We start from the raw sequence: 17,145 nt of genomic DNA, 5'->3' as shown, positions 1-17,145 counted from the left end.
ATAAGCGTTACCAGACATCACCTGTTTCACTTTATAAGGACCCTCCCAGCTTGGCGACCATTTCCCGAACTTTCGGTCTTTATTCCTTAGAGGTAGAATGGTCTTCCACACCAAGTCTCCTACTTGGAATGATTTTGCTTTGACCTTCTTGTTGTAGGCCCTGGCTACCATGATCTTGTCCTTTTCTATTGCTCCCAAAGCTATCATCCTCTTGTCGGTCACCTCATCAATATTATCCATCATTGAATTATAATAATCAGTAGCAGTTAGATCATTTTGTCTGGCAAACCTGACAGCATTCAAACTTATTTCCACAGGTAACACTGCTTCCTGCCCATAGACAAGCTCAAAAGGAGATACTTTAGTAGCACTATGCTTAGATATTCTATGAGCCCATAAAGCTTCAGACAAAATCTTATGCCAATGTCTAGGATTATCAAATACATTTTTCTTTATCAAATTAATCAACGTCCTATTACTAGACTCGGCCTGTCCATTGGCCTAAGCATAATATGGAGACGAATTAAGTAGCTTAATTCTGTATAATTCAGCAAATTCACGTACCTCCTTTGACATAAAAGAAGTACCTTGATCTGTAGTCAAGGTCTGGGGAATGCCGAATCTATGAATAATATGCTCAGTTATGAACTCAATTACCTCGTTGTACGTCATGTTCTTTAGAGCAACGGCTTCAGTCCATTTGGTGAAATAGTCAGTGGCAACTACACAAACCGATGCCCCTTTGATGATGAAGGATGAATTTCTCCAATAAAGTCTAATCCCCATCCTCTGAATGGCCAAGGCTTGATGATAGGATGTAATTCGGCTGCAGGGACCAACTGTAGGTCGCCGAATTTTTGACACACTTGGCACCCCTTGTAGTACTTGAAACAATCAGCTGTCATACTAGGCCAATAAAAACCAGACCTTCGAAACAACCACTTCATCTTTGGAGCTGATTGATGGGTACCACAAATTCCTTCATGTACTTCGGCCATGGCTAATATAGCATCATCTGGGCCCAAGCACTTAAGCAGGATATCATTAACCGTTCGGCGGTAAAGTTCATCACTCATCAACACATACTTGAAAGCTGTTCGCCGAATGTTCTTATCTGTCCTGATATTGGGATTTTGCAAATAATTAAGTATAGGTGTCCTCCAATCACTTGTATCGGCTTCATCGTCAGCCGAATCGATTAAGAGAACCCTTCTGGTAACCTCGGACGGTCCGGCGTCAACAAGCGGACGGTCCGCGACCTGTGAATTTGGCTCTGCACTGGTTATCAGATTTTCAGTTTTGTGAAATTTCCCTCTCTTTATCCGATAACCCGATGCATCTTGTGCCAAGTTGTTAGCTCTATGATTCTCAACTCTAGAGATATGCTGAATACTGAATTCATCAAAAGAATGGATTATGCTCCAACATTTCTCAAGATAACTATTTAGAGTACCATCAAGACATTGATATTCTTCTAACACTTGTTGGACAACCAGCTGAGAATCACCAAATACCTTCACATGTTTTACTCCCATACCATTTAACAGTTCTAAACCGAATAGGAGGGCCTCATATTCAGCTTGATTATTAGTGCAATACGTTTTCAATCGGCTAGAGAAGTCAAAGGAGACATTACTTGGTGAAACAAGCACAATGCCAATTCCTTGCCCTTCATTGCAAACTGATCCATCAAAATATAAAGTCCAAGGAGTAATAGTGAGGTATGATATGTCTAGTTCATGAATATCATTAACCCGATGTTCTACAATAAAATCTGCTATGACTTGGCCTTTCATAGATTTCAATGGTTCATAAGCCAAGTCATATTCTATGAGTGCATAAGCCCACTTACCAATTCTACCACTCATAATTGGGTTATGCAACATGTACTTGATTACATCGGCTTGACCAGAAACAGTGCAATGACTAGACAGTAAATAACATCTACATTTGGTGCATGCATAAAACAAGCATAAGCATAACTTTTCAATAAAAGTGTACCTTGTTTCAGCATCCACCAACCTTCGGCTTAGATATGTCACCACATGCTCCTTCCCCTCAGTTTCTTTTGTCAGAACAGCCCCAATAACCTTGTCTTCAACTGCAATGTATAATCTGAATGGTGCTCCTACTTGTGGTGCTTTTAACACGGGAGCCGAAGACAAGTATTTTTTAATGAGATCAAATGCTTTCTGCTGCTCTGCCCCCCAAGTGAATTCAGCATCATTCTTAAGCCGAAGGATAGGGGTGAAGGCATCAATCTTCCCGGCTAAGTTAGAAATAAACCTTCGTAAATAATTCACCTTGCCAAGAAACCTCTGCACTTCGACCTTACACGTCGGAGGCCCCACATTCCGAATAGACTTGATTCGGTCAGGGTCTATTTCTATACCATGTTCATGGATGACAAATCCTAAAAACTTACCAGCCGACACTCCAAAAGCACATTTATGTGGGTTCATTTTTAAACCATACCAACGCATTTTATCAAAGGCTTTGCGCAAATCAGCTATATGAGAACTAAACTCAGCCGATTTGACTACAATATCATCAATGTAGACTTCCACAGTGTTTCCTAACAACTCATGGAAGATCAGATTCATAGCCCTCTGATAAGTAGCACCAGCATTTTTAAGACCGAATGTCATGACAACCCATTCAAATAAACCAATGAAGCCTGGACATATAAAGGCCGTTTTAGACGCATCTTGTTCGGCCATAAAAATCTGATTATATCCGGCATTACCATCAAGGAAGCTAATAATTCTATTTCCTGATGCATTATTGATTAATGTATCGGCTATGGGCATGGGATATTCATCCTTAGGAGTTGCTTTATTTAAATTACGAAAATCAATGCATACTCTAAGCTTACCTGACTCCTTCTTCTCCACCGGCACAATATTGGAGACCCACTCTGCGTATCTGCAAGGTCTAATAAAATTAGCTTCTAGCAGCCGGTGGATTTCGTCCTTTATTCGTGGGAGAAGATCTGGACGAAATGTTCTAGCTTTCTGCTTGAAAGGTCTGAAACCAGGCTTAATAGGCAGCCGATGTTCGACAATTTCTCGGCTTAGTCCAGGCATTTCAGTGTAATTCCAAGCAAAACAATCTGAATATTCCTTCAATAGACCGATCATCTCATTTCTAGAATCGGTCTCCAGGGTCTTGTTTACAAAAGTCGGCCTTGGAGTTTTACCATCTCCTATGTCAATCTCCTCCAAAGGATCGGCCGATGTAAACCCCTGTCCTAGTTTATCAAGATCTCTGAATTCCTCTATCATGTCCCCCACAGAGGAATCAGATGATCTTTGCGTGATGGCAGACTTTCCGGTCTCGGGGACCGGATCATCCATAATACTGTTTTTTCGCTGTGGTAGATGTTCGGTCTTAAAGTCCGAACTCTTTTGTGAAAGACCAGACCATCCGGCTTTGGCGGCCGAACTGTCCGTGACCAAAGACTCATGAACTTTGTGTGTATTCATCATTTAACTTTATTTAGGATTTAGCCGATTCTCCATCGGCTCTAGCATTACAGGAATGAAACCTTTCTTATCTATACTTATGAATTGATAATCAGAAAAGTCTACTCCTGTGAGACATGTAGCAGTCTCATAAGTCCAGAGTACAGGGGCATCGGCCACAGCGATGCAGGCCGATACATCAGCATGTACTTGTTCTATGTCATCGCCTACCCATTGTATTAGCATTTGATGTAATGTAGAAGGTATACATTGATTGGCGTGAATCCAATCTCTGCCTAGAATTAAACTGTAATTTCCTTCTACATCAGCGACGAAGAATGCAGCAGCAAGGGTCTTAGTCCCGATGGTTAATTCAACGGACGTGACTCCCCTGGCTTTGATCGAACTATCAGTTCCAACACCGCTGAGGGTCATGTTGGTCTTGACAAGTTCGTCATCTTGTTTTCCTAATTTTCTGTATAATGAATAAGGCATTAGATTTACAGCCGCCCCTCCGTCTACCAACATCTTAGCAATCGGTATCCCATCAATGTGACCGCGCACGAAGAGCGGCTTTAAACGATTTACTGATTCCTTTGGTTTGGTAAAGGCGGCTTCTTTAGGACCAAAATCAAACTGGGCAACAACAGGTTCATCGTCGCCGATAATAGTACAATCAGCAGAAAATGTAATGATATTTACATCCATACCTGGGCGTTCTGGAGAAGCCTCGTAGTCGACCAGGTCTTCTCCCAGCAGGTCGTCCTCCTCCATTGATGTTGTCGTGTCGTCGGGGGCCTCCTGGTGAACGGCGGACGGTCCGCGCGCGGAGGCCGGACGGTCCGCGCCTGGTGCAGGTTGTCCAGACGCTTCCTGGTGAAAGCCGGACGGTCCGTGCGCAGGGGCCGGACGGTCCGCGCCTGGTGCAGGTTGACTTTCTATTTCCGTGGTCGTTTGTTTTTTCTCGACGGCCTTTGGTCTCCATTTCTTTTGCGGTGGCGGGTATAGTGGATGCGTGTCATTGAATATCTTTTCCGCCTCTTTCTCCTGGCTCTCCTTCACTCTTAGGCGCTGTAATTTTCTCTTTTGGGATCGTGTCAATCCCGCCGGGCACCATCGAGGCATGGAGTATTTTGGATCGGCTGTTTTGACGATAGCCGTATCCTTTTTGGTTGTGTTATCCTTTTTGGTTGCGTTGGCCGATTCACCAAAAATCATCGGCCCTTTATTGTCCCCCTGTATGACAACATCTGTAGTGCCTATTTTGATGATGTCTTTTTTCGTTGTTCTTTGAGTTGCTACAGGCATATGCCCCCCTGCCGGATTGGTCGGCCTAGGAGGTCGAGTAGTCCGGCAATCTTGTTGGGCCTGTGCCTGGTGACCAAATTCAGCAGCGCTCAATCGGTCTTGCACTGGCGGCGCCAACCTATCAAAAACGGATGTTTGGGGTGCCCCCCAGGCGGGGTACTGAGGCATCCCAAATGGATATGGTGGCATGCCCCACATCTGATTTGGGACATATGGTGGAGGTAAGTATGTGTATGGATATGGCATAGATGGATAAGGGGTGGAGGGGTCCATGTCGGTATGTTAGGTCTCAATTGTACGATAGGACCTTTCATTTCTTCCGATTGGTGAGGTGGTCCAATCGGCCTGACCTGACGTTGCTCATGAATGGGTGAGCGGGGTCGCTTTGGTGGCCGGTCACTGGGGTCGGCCTTCTTTTTCACGTATTTAGACAACAATTGATCGAAAGTCGGGCCAGGCTTGATCAGCCGACCAGCTGCTTTAAATGTATTTGTTTTCCACGTACCTATCTCGGGTCGTCGTGGTTTGAAGGTACGTGGTTGCTGCGGGTCCTGAGCACGGCCGGACCATCCGCTGGAGTTCGCCGGACCGTCCGGAGAAGCGTCGGACCGTCCGCGTCTGGATGGCGGACCGTCCGCGATGCGCAGAATGGGTTCTTGCGCCTGTCTCCCTGTCTGTGTTTGCCCCCCAACGCCAGAGGCTGTGATGGTCACCTTCAAGGTCTCCCCTCCATCAGGAGTCTTCTCGGCCACCACTTTTCTGCAAGAAGTTTTATGATTCCCACCGGCCTCTCTTGCATCGCCAATGACTATTTCTTTGCCTTTGCCTTCATCGGCTGTGTTTGGCCGAGTCAGGACTTTCTTGCCCTTAAAGTCGATCATGTTCATTGGAAAGGGCTCCGTGTCCACCTGCATTTCCTGAAATTTCAATCGTCCTTCGTTAATGGCCGATTGAATCTGTCGACGGAATACATTACAATCATTAGTGGCATGAGAAAACGAGTTATGCCACTTGCAATATGCACGACGTTTTAGCTCGTCGGCGGATGGAACAGTGTGATTTATTTTAATGTTGCCATTTTTAAGTAATTCATCAAATATTCTATCACACTTACCAACATTAAATGTAAACTTAACCTCCTCTTGCCGTTTCTTTTGAACCGGCTGTAAGGAGGCACAAGCCGAAGATTTGGCCTGCTTTGGCCAAACCATTTCAGCAGCATACACTTCTGTTGATTCGTCTTCTGAGCTACTTTGGTCGCATTCTACTACATGCACGTTGTGACGAATTGCTTTAGCAGTTTCTTTGCTTCGGCTTTCACAAGCCAAAGCTCTCTGGTGTAATTGTGCTAGTGTAAAGAATTGAATGCCTTCTAATCTTTCTTTTAAATAATATCGCAGACCATTAAAGGCTAATCCTACTAGCTGTTTCTCTGCTAAATGAATTTGAAAGCATCGGTTTCTTGTATCTCGGAATCTCCGGATGTAATCATTAACCGATTCATCTTTTGTTTGTCGCAACGACACTAAATCTACCAAATCCAACTCATAATCACCGGAGAAAAAATGATCATGAAATTTTTGTTCTAGATCCCCCCATGATGAAATGGAATTAGGAGGTAAAGTGGCATACCATGCAAACGCGGTTCCTGTTAGCGATAATGAAAATAAACGTACGCGAAATGCCTCTGTGTCGGCCAATTCTCCCAATTGTGCTAAGAACTGGCCTATATGTTCGCGTGTGTTTTTCCCTTGATCACCCGAAAACTTTGCGAATTCGGGTATCCTGGTTCCCTGTGGGTATGGGTGGTGATCAAATCGGCTGTCATAAGGTTTCCGATATGATTGCCCCCCAGGGACCATGCTTACTCCGAGCTTATCTCGAAACGCCCCAGCTATTTCTTCCCTTACTATATCAATGGCAGCCGGTGCGAGACCACCGGCTCTCTGGTCAAACATAGGTGGGGTTGGCTGGATATTAGCATGCTGTCTTTCCCCCCATTGGTTCGAGTTACGTGGTGCATTTTCATTTGCCCTATATGGGTCATAGGTTTGATCGTTTCTTTCCGGCCTCCTGGGTGGGGCCGGAAAGCTTTCCTGGGCTCTGGATCTTGAATTAATGGGTTGATGCATTGTATAGTGCGATGGGAAGTGCTGCTGGGACGGGTGAGGATTCCGGTAACAATCCTCCTCAAAAAGGTCATGTGCGGACTGTCCGGACATTGACCCGGACCGTCCGTGATTATGTGCGGACCGTCCGTTGTTGTACGCGGACGGTCCGACTGGGTAGTTTAGGTTCTGTGCCGTGTGTGGTGGCTCGGGCGCATATCTAGGTAACTCATTAAAAATAGGCCCCACTGTTGCTGGCCCGGACGGTCCGCGCTCACGTGCGGACGGTCCGGGCATGTGCAGATCGGCTGGTTTGCTGCCGATTTGCGGTTGATTAGGGTATGTGTCCATCGGCATCCCATAAAGGGGTTGTGACTGGTCGTGACAACCTGTAGCCGATGTGTTACATGCGTTATCTCCTAACTCAACCTCGTGCGAAGGAAAATTTGCGGTACTAGATTTATCAAATGCACGTACTAGTCTCTTAAAATCGCTTTGCATACCCCCTATGATGTTATGCATTTGTTCACGCTGATCTTCTACATAATTTTTAAGAGATTGCAGATCGTTGGTATTACTTACATTGGGGATATCTGGCGTGGGTTGGAGCGAAGCCGGATCCGTCGCCCGATGTCGGACGACCTTGTTGTTCCTGTCCACTTTGAAGTTGGTCAAGAACTTTGCTTTCGCCTCCTGGATCATCCGCTCCTTGTGCTCCTCGAACTGGAGCTGCTCGTCAGCCGGCAAGGTTTCCCAAGTCGGCTCTATGATGTTGCTTGGAGAAATATCAGAGCTATCCCTTGAACCGGCCATTGAGGGCCGATTTGATGAGCTTAGATATGTTTTCCCCAGCGGAGTCGCCAAAAGTATGTTGACGCCTTTTCGGAGCGCCAAACACTCAACAAGAACCGTGGCGGTGCCCTCTGCACAGGGGCGGACGGTCCGCGCGCAGGGGCCGGACGGTCCGCGGCCTGGTGCGAGGCGCGGTGGTGCTCTCTGCGCAAGGGCGGACTGTCCGCGGCCTGGGGCCGGACGGTCCGCGGCCTGGTGCGCTGCTGGGACTTCTGCCTGACGGCCGGACGGTCCGCGCCCTGGGGCCGGACGGTCCGCACGTACGCAGGGACGGCGGAAAATCGCCGACGGCGCCTGGATCTCGCTCCCGGGAGGGACCCCGTCGGGGAGTAGAGATCCTAGGTGGTGTCTAGGCTCGGGCAGGCCGACCTAGACTCCTCTAATCGACGTAGAGTCGAGGAGAGACGGAGAATTTGGGGATCGAGTGGCTAAACCTAAACTAGACTAGAACTACTCCTAGGATAAAATGCGAGTAAAAGTTGTATTGATTCGATTGATGATGATTACAAATCGGCCGTAGACCTCTCTATTTATAGAGGAGGGGGGCTGGACCCTTTACACAACTGATTCCGAGCTAATCCCGCGAATATAGCTAACAACCGTAGCACAAAACTCGGAACCCTAATCTGTTCTGCGCACGCGCGGACCGTCCGGCCCACAGGCGCGGACCGTCCGGACCGCGGACCGTCCGGCCTCAGTCCGCCGCTCAATTTTGGTTCGAACACCTTTCTCCTAGTATTAGGTGTTAAAGTTCTTGTATTAAGTGCATATTTGCACCACGGACCTTGTTATGCCAGCATGATAGAGGCGCAGAGCCAACCGATGCAAAGTGTTGCTAGGAGTCTAGGACCAATAATGTAGTTGGATTGTTTTCACCTCCAAGAGCTAGTGTATATTGTAGGAAGCTTGCAATGCGGGGAACACGAAGGGCATAGTCGTCAATTGCGCCCTTCCGAGTTTCGCCACAGCTCAGGCAGTCCGGCAGTCCTCCCACTCCCTACACGAGGACGCTTGCCCTCTCCGTCATTAACCATCCCAACCCCCCAAGACCGGGACCTCCCTTTCCGTCCTCTCGCCGCTCCACTTTTTTAACGTAGACGCCCCACCACCCACCGGCGCGCGACCGACGCCGGCGATGCTCCGGCTGTCGTACTCGCGGCGCCTCCTCCAGAGCAGCAGCGACAGCGGCGGCGCCATCCCCGACCCGAACCCCAAACGCATCCCGGGCATCCCGCCCGCCGACCCGCCCGCGGCCGTCAACTCCGATGTGGTGGTGATCCTCGCCGCGCTGCTCTGCGCGCTGATCTGCGTCGTGGGGCTCGCCGCCGTCGCCCGCTGCGCCCGATCCCGGCGCAACAGGGGCGCTGGCGCGGGGGGCGACGGCGCCCCGGCTTCCCCCTCGAGCGACGGCGGCAGCGGGCACCGCCACCACGCGCACCACCAGGCCACCGGCGCGAGCGCGGCCGCCACGACCACGACCGCGACCGCGAGCGCGGCCGCCGCCAGCAAGGGGCTGAAGAAGAAGGCGCTGAAGGCGCTTCCGAGGCTGGCGTACGCGGACGCGGTGGCGGCGGCCGCGGCGGCCCGGGGCGCGGCGCCGGCGGCGGAGGGCGAGGAGGAGCAGGAGCTGCTGGCGGAGTGCGCCATCTGCCTGGCGGAGTTCGGCGAGCGGGAGGAGGTGCGCGTGATGCCGCAGTGCGGGCACGGGTTCCATGTCGCGTGCGTCGACACCTGGCTGCGCTCCAACTCGTCCTGCCCGTCCTGCCGCCGCCCCATCGTCCTGGACGACCCGGCGCCGCCCAAGCGGTGCCGCAAGTGCGAGGCCGTCGTCCTGGAGGCCGTCCTCGCCGCCTCCTCGTCCTCCTCCGCCGCCGCCAGCGGAGGCCGCGGCGGTGGCGGGTTCTTGCCGTAGCGTCAGCAGTGGTTGGCCGGTTGTTTGTCTGACGGGTGGGGGCCAGGCCGGGTCCTTGGTTGTTGAGCTGCCCCCATCAGCCCGTGCCTACATGTCACTGGTACAGCGAAGATCCCCTCTAAAGCAATGAAAACGAAAATAACTAGAAAGAAATGCGATTCTTTTTGTACAACCTTTTGGAGTTCGCAGCTTGGGCTCGTGGGGAACTTGCAACTGGTATTGTACATGAAAATTGTAAATTGGGGGTAAAAATCTACTACTTCACAAATATATGACATCATTAATTATTTTTGAAAACTTTGACCACTTGTTTTATTCAAAATGTAAAATTTTAGGTGTAGTACAAACTACCTTAATCGATAAAACAAAATAAAAAAAAATTAAATGATAACTTATTATTTTTTAATTAAGTGGTTAAAGTTTTTTTAAAAAATTAACGGTGTCGTATATTTATGAACGCGAGAGTATTTGTTTTTATATATACTAGTGGCACTGTAGTTTCTAGGGAAAGTCCACTCTGTAGTCTATGAAATAGAGAGGATTTATTTTATTTTTTAAGAAATATGAGTTACTCTCATCAGTAGACTAGGGTGTGCTTTGGCATTATATTTCTGTGATGTTTACAGCTTGGAAGCGGACAGGCCGTTGGATCATCTTCTAGCAAGGTGCCAATGTGATGGGGTCTGTTTAGGGGAGGTGATGGATTACGATCTAAATGTTTATTCACGATTCATTTTGGTTTTTAATTAATTTTGTTCAAACATAAATGAAAATAGAGTCTGATCTTAGTATGATTCATCTTTAAATTTTCAGTGTAAAATTTCATTAGGCTGTCTTTAACCGATAGCGTAAAATAGGAAAAACAGAACTGTAGATGATGCCGTTTACAAGAGTGAATTTTGAAATAATGAATGAGGTGTGAGATGGGACGGAGGATCTGCTGAACATGGCATTACCATCCGAGGGTAGGTTGCTGCCTCGCGCTCGTGAGGATATGGTATGATGGCCATCAACCCTGTTTGGCACATGTTATCTAAGAAGCCGGTGAAAAACAATTTCATTTTGTTGTCTACTTTTATTTCATTTTTAAAAAGCAGTTAAACTGCTTGTACTTAAATCCATAAAGAACCTGTAAAATAAATCACGTCAAACTGACCGAAAGCCCGTGTCCGAGGGCGAGGCTTTTGTCTTCCATTCCATCAGGCAATTGGAAGCACCCATCGGTTACTGCGTTAAAAAAGAGAGAGAGAGGAAAGGTTACTGGTGCTCCATTTCATAATTTCTGCCATCAGATGAAACTTGAGCTGGTTTACCGTTTTAGTGGGTCAGAACGATTCTTAACCGGATTGTTTTCTAATTTATATAAACTTTAATTAGCTGTAACGGTTTCGGGTGTAATCCGACATAAACGAACAAGGCCTTACGAATTTTCGGCTAGAGGTGGATTGAGAGAAATGAAGGAGATTAAATTGCTCTCTATTCAATTTTGGGGATTTAAATACTCACCAAAGAAACGTATCTACCGATGTATGCTCAAAAACTAAACGAGTCCTGGAGTTTGTCACTCGCCGCTTGCTACCAAGACACGGTGGTGTCTACAGCCGACCATGCTCCATGCAGCAGGATAGGATAGCCCTACTTACCAAACAACAATGGAAGCGCAATTTTTCATTTCACCAAGGAAAGCCCCACAGCCTCAGCCAGTCACACGATCCGGATCCGTCGACGCCGCTCCAGTCGCGTCAGATGAGAGGACCATAGCCCATCCGAGATCTTCCTCCAGATATCCATCACCATGAACAGCCTCGCCGGCAACTTGGGACCTCAGCTTTTCCAGCCCGATCCTCCAAACCAAAGGGACGGCGCACTAGAAGCGAACACACGGCCTTTTTTTTACACTCGGACAACCAACAGGGATTGTGCTTGCCAGTCTCAACTGGAGGCCTACGTACGTACTGTATCAGATAGACGGACGGCTACAGTTCTCCAGACTGTCTCCATTGGAGACGCACTCGTGCACTCCGGCTACCTTGAGTTCTACTTTTATCTGCCACTAGTGGAGAAAACCACAGGGGCAAGGGCAAACCACCGTCGATCATCTCCTGACCACCCGGAAGTCGAAGGCGCTTTCGCTTCGGCAGCGCACTCGGCTGCGGCAAATACAGGGCCGCCCATATGGGGAGGAAGGCACCAACACAAAGAAACCAATAGCATAACTGTCATACACCACTAGTTACATAGGCAACAAAATTCCAACCAACACAAGCACAAGGTCTCCAAGCAACAAAAGAAGATAACAGACACCCTTCCTAGTTCTGAAGGCCAGCCTTTGGCAGAATCAAGCCTCACATTGTACAGCCAAATCATCTCTGCCCCCTACCCAAAGTTTTTTTTTTCACAAATACATCATCACAGGACCAACCACAGTGAAGTGTGCAGACCACAAAAATCCCCACAGGCGGTGCCGGTAACTGGGTCCGGCCGTCCGGGTGATCAACCTTCCCTGGCCTCCTCCTCCTCCTCTTCCTTGGCTTGCTTTGCCCCAACGGAGAAGAACTCGGTGATGACCTCGAGAGGCATGCCCTTCGTCTCGGGCACCTTGACGAACACGAACGCGAGGGCTAGGACGCACACGACGGCGTACACCCCAAAGACGCCGGCGAGCCCGACGACGTTCAGCATCACGGGGAGAGTGTACGTCACGATGATGTCACCGAGCCAGAAGGCCAGGGCGCAGATGGCGATGCAGACACCGCGGACCGTGGTGGGGAAGATCTCTGCGCAGAGGATGTTGGGGACGGGCCCGAACCCCATGACGAAGAAGCAGAAGTAGACTATGACGCTGGCCGTGGAGAGCGCCGCGTGCGCCACGTCCCCCACGTCCACGATGTTGGACACCACCAGGACGAGTAGCGCGACTATTAGGACTGGGATCGTCGCGAGGAGGAGAAACCTGGACGAGAAACATGGTGCAGGGATTGTTATTGTTACGGGTTCTTTTTTTTACTTCTAAGACCAGAAAATGTCTTTAAGTTTATGCAAAGGTAAGGAAGAAAGCACGAAGTCTGACCTCCTTCCGGACATATCCATGAGCCTCATCGCAATGCCGATGCTTGGGAGCATCAGTAAGGTCGTCAGGGCGCTAATGAGGATTGATGCCGAAGAAGCGTTAAGGCCGAGGTTCGACAGAAGAACACCAACGCCTGCTTGCTCAAGAATTTGAGGAGTGTAGTAGAGAACGCCGTTGATGCCAGCAAACTACACAAAAGATAGTTAATGAACACAATAACACCTTGTATACCTCACTGATGGGGGAAAACAGTCGAAACAAAAACAAACGTGAAATGTTATGCTGAAACATTTTAAAACCATATGACAAATGTATGAATGTGAAGATATTAGCATACTGTTTCCATACTTCTGATAAATACCATTACTCAAGTTCTGTGACCTAAATAACACCGAGAAGCAGCACTGCTGACTCTCACAGCAGTTTCCCAGTATCTTTTTATTTAACAGGGTTTCGTTATGTATTACACACCACAGGAAAAAAATATGATTAGCTGGCTAACTGTTACAAGATATCAAAGCTGACTTCACTTGTGCTAGGAACTGAAGAATTATTAGTAGGATTTGCAGTTTGATCAGCAAAACTAGCTACCAGATTAGCATCAGCTGTATCATCAGGTTTGTTTATTCAGAAACAGCAGTAAAATACCACTGAGTTGCTTACCATAAAGCCCAAGTTCCTATCTTTGCTGGTAAGGCCAAAAGTAAGAGCTTAAAAAAGTTATTAGCGGAAGTAAAGCACATAGCATCAACATGCTTAATCTACCTCTTTAGTTCTGGAGATAACTTTAACGCATCTAGGGACTAGAAGAAATTATTTTGTCATTTTTGAAGTGCTAAATTAAGGCCCTGTTTGTTTACCCTCTAGATTATATAATCCAGCTTAAATAAGTTGAGAGGTAAACAAACAACACAGATTATTAGGTAGATTATGTAATCTAGATACCTAGATTATGATAATCCATAAACAGGACAATAGGTGCTCATATAGTACATAAGCTGGATTATATAATCCTGGAAGGAAACAAACATGGTCTAAGTACCAATACCAAGTGCACAAAGGGGCGCATGTACATTCGATATAGGCAAAGACTTGTTACCTGTTGCAGGATCTGTATTCCTATGCCAACAAACAGTGCATGCTTCACCCCAGGCTCAAATAGGTCGGCCCATCTTGGACCTTTAGTAACTGCTTCAGATGGATGCATCATCGCAGGACCAGCAGCACGTTGCTCCAGCAGTTCCTTAGAGTAAAGAGCTGGTTGGCTCACAAGAGCTGCAGCCTGGATGAACTCACCACCAGGAGGAACATCCCCGCCTGGTAATGACAATATAGAACCCCTGTTGCCTTGTACGCCCTCCTCATGCAAGTAAATACGCTGGAAGCCACCTTCCTTTTGCCCATCTTCGCCCTCTCTCTCGGTCCATTTCCACGCCAACTGCCATCCTCCGCCAATGCCCATGCTGCTTACTGCCTCCCCTCCCTGCAAGCTACTGCTCCTTCCCACAGCACCCAATATGCTACCATGAGGTGCAGCGATCTCCTTTCCTTCCACACTTGTTGCCTGACGAGAAATAAGTGGGCTTTGGAGGTTATCCTCGATGTCATCGCCACCATGATCCGAAGCATAATCTTCACCTTCCCTTTGACTCTCGGCGTCCCAGTCAGCTTTCACCTGCTGCTGGTCGGCAACACTAAACATGCTGCCAAAGTTGGGAAACAATGTGCTCCTCATGCTCCCCATGATCTCAGGCATCTTTTCATGAACACTTCCGAAAAGAGTGACCATAGGATCCACGAGGGGCTTACCCTGACTAGCCGCCATACTCCCATGACGAGAGATGAGACCTAACGCGCTTCCAAGAGCACTTTGTCCCCGAACAGGTCGGGCAACCCAAGATAGGCCTTCTTCAGGTCCATATAGTTTGATCTTCTCTGGATCTGGAGCCAGCCCTTCATCAGCAAGTTCATCATCGGGACCAATTATGTATTCTTCAATACGTGTATCTTTACCGACCCCCAAACCTTCAACTAGAAGAGCCATCTCCCCTGTAAAATCAATCCAGACCAGCATGAGCACTCATCAACAAAACTGCAAAGAAACTACAACTGCATTAGAATTGTCTTTTGCAAAGCCAGCAAACCTGAGACATCTTCTCTTCCCCGCAGCCTTTGCAACACTCTCTTCGCCTCCGCCATCCTTCCTTTGCTCACAAGCCACCTTGGTGATTCAGGCAAGTAGAAGACAGTCAGTCCAAAGTAAATAAGTGACGGGATCGACAGAACTCCAAGCATGAGCCTCCAATCAGGTTTGGGCATGAGGGACATCCCAAACACCATGCAGTAGGAGAGGAACATCCCTCCTGACCCACTGAACTGCGGCAACGTGTTCAACAGCCCACGAATGTCTGTCGGTGCAGTCTCGGAGATGTAGAGAGGAACAAGTGTGACCGCCAAACCGATACCGAACCCATCAATGAGCCTTGCGAGGAGCAAGATGTACACACTTGGCGCCCAAAGCATCACCAGCCCACTGACGAAGTAGAGGACAGCCGAGGCGACCAGCATGGGCCTCCTACCAACGCAGTCGGCCGCTGCCCCGGAGAACGTCGTGATGACTGTTGCCCCAATGAGGGACATGGCGACGATGAGGCCCTCGATCAGAGGCTCGCTCTGCAGGTTGAATTCCTTCTTTATGTACAGGACGGCTCCTGGAAGAGATCAGGCATCAGGTCAACAGGGTCAGACCATAGTCAAGCTATCTGTGTCAGTTCAAAATTTTGACACGTCTTGACTTGGATGGCAGCAAGTTTCGGAAGAAGAGATCATGCATGCGTGGTGGACCCACCAATTATTTGATCACGTTAGGAATCGATTCGAATCGCTAGAGGAAATCACCCGCTGCCCATTAAATTTGCGGTTCGAAGAGTAATAGCAAAATTATTTCTGCTATGACGCAAGCAATTCGAGCAAACGCAGCATGATCTCGACAGGAATCCCAATAATTGCTACTGTACCTAACATGGACCCTAGCGGCAAGCACAGAAAGATATCTAGGGGACACAGCATAAAGAGATTTATAACATTCTCTATCGTGAATTACCAGCAATTGTCGCATTGTCCCAGCCCTGCAGCAAGTTGCCGATAGAGGCCGCGATGGCGACCATCACGGCGCCCCCCATGGCCGCCGGAAATCTACGCCTGCACAGACACACACCACGCACGCGACAGCAGCGTGCGTCGTCAGTTCATCATACATCACCATATCATACCAGATCCTGCAAACCTCCAGCAGAGGAGACGAGACGAAGAACAGACTGCGCTCGGAAAGAGCCAGGCTACAAAGAGCAAATCGGGCTCGAAGAGAACCAAGCAGCCTACGAAGAACGCACCCCAAGCAGGAGGGCTCTCGCTTACCCCCACTCCGGCAGCGGCGGCCAAGGTTCGTGATCCCCGATCGGGCGCGGGGCCTTCTTAAACAGCGGCGGCGGGTGGTGAGGTGGCCAAACTGGAGTAAGCGCTGCGGTGAATTTTAGCAACGCCGCGCGTTGGGGTTGGAGAGCGAGGGGTGCGGAGCAGGGCAGAGCTGCAGAGGCAGGCCGTGCCGCCGTGGTAGTGGAGTGGAGGGGGGGTGGGATGAGAGCGGAGTTTTGGGTGGGGGGATCCTGGTCACCAGCTTGTGGGCGTGTAGAGAGGGAGGGAGAGGCAGCGCCTTGGTTTTTTCTCTATCCAACGGCACCCAGACAGCTAGCCTTGGTGAGGCTGAATATGGGGCCATTGTATGCGGGGACCAATATCAGAAGGTGTGTTGAACTAAACATGGCGTGTCAATCAGCGTGCAGAATGTCTATCGACAGGTGGGCCAGGCAAGGGAGAATTATTAACTCCTGGATCCAAGCTAACCTCCGGTATGCACTTCGATTTGGGATGGAACGGCTTCCATACTGGTTTACCGCTGGCACAAGATATTTTAAAAAATTCCGAACGGTAACTAAATAGAATTAATATGCTTATGGAAAATGCTAGTTAGTAGTTACCTCATACAGATATAGGGCCTGTTTTTTATTATAATCTACTAAGATTATATAATCTAACCTATTTTGAAAGATAACTTAACTCAAAATATGATTGAAACAAGCTGAGTTGAACAGTTTGTAGTAGCACTGAACAGTACACCAAACACACTGGATAGAAGTGTGCCCTCTAGCATTTCAATTACTCATGGGTGTGTTTGGTGTACCATTAGACAGGGTACCCAACGAGCATGAAAATGCGTATGTGATAGATCAAGCACTCACCGAACATGTCAGTCTGACATAGGATATTGCACATTACAGGATACTCACAGTGGTATGCAATTATACACTCGACGACTGTACCCACTAGATATGTTCGGTGTGGGCACTGGATACCATATACAATAATGGCTAG

General features: G+C 48.4%; 2 protein-coding genes across 3 annotated transcripts; one reads left to right on the top strand and one right to left on the bottom strand.

Annotated features, from left to right (window-relative positions):
- The first annotated feature begins 8,538 nt into the window (after nucleotides 1-8,538).
- LOC103637601 (RING-H2 finger protein ATL80) lies at nucleotides 8,539-10,297 on the top strand. The gene has a single exon (XM_020546420.3). The coding sequence runs from the start codon at nucleotides 8,868-8,870 to the stop codon at nucleotides 9,642-9,644; it is 777 nt and encodes a 258-aa protein (XP_020402009.1). The 5' UTR covers nucleotides 8,539-8,867; the 3' UTR covers nucleotides 9,645-10,297.
- Nucleotides 10,298-11,822: 1,525 nt separating this feature from the next.
- Nucleotides 11,823-16,409, bottom strand: LOC100285573 (uncharacterized). 2 transcript variants are annotated; one of them, NM_001413611.1, is made up of 6 exons: nucleotides 16,107-16,409; nucleotides 15,818-15,915; nucleotides 14,859-15,425; nucleotides 13,814-14,763; nucleotides 12,715-12,902; nucleotides 11,823-12,597 (listed from the first exon to the last, which is right to left on the bottom strand). In NM_001413611.1, the coding sequence occupies exons 2-6, from the start codon at nucleotides 15,894-15,896 to the stop codon at nucleotides 12,138-12,140; spliced, it is 2,244 nt and encodes a 747-aa protein (NP_001400540.1). In that variant the 5' UTR covers nucleotides 15,897-15,915; nucleotides 16,107-16,409; the 3' UTR covers nucleotides 11,823-12,137. The 2 variants fall into 2 exon arrangements, with proteins under 2 accessions (NP_001400540.1, NP_001151936.1); NM_001158464.3 differs by having other exon boundaries at nucleotides 16,132-16,409.
- Between the last annotated feature and the right edge of the window lie 736 nt (nucleotides 16,410-17,145).

This window comes from Zea mays, chromosome 1, assembly GCF_902167145.1.
Source record: "Zea mays cultivar B73 chromosome 1, Zm-B73-REFERENCE-NAM-5.0, whole genome shotgun sequence".
In the NCBI taxonomy this organism is placed as follows: Eukaryota; Viridiplantae; Streptophyta; class Magnoliopsida; order Poales; family Poaceae; genus Zea; species Zea mays.
The sequence above is the reverse complement of the archived record's forward strand: the minus strand, read 5'-3'. Positions and strand labels throughout refer to the sequence as shown.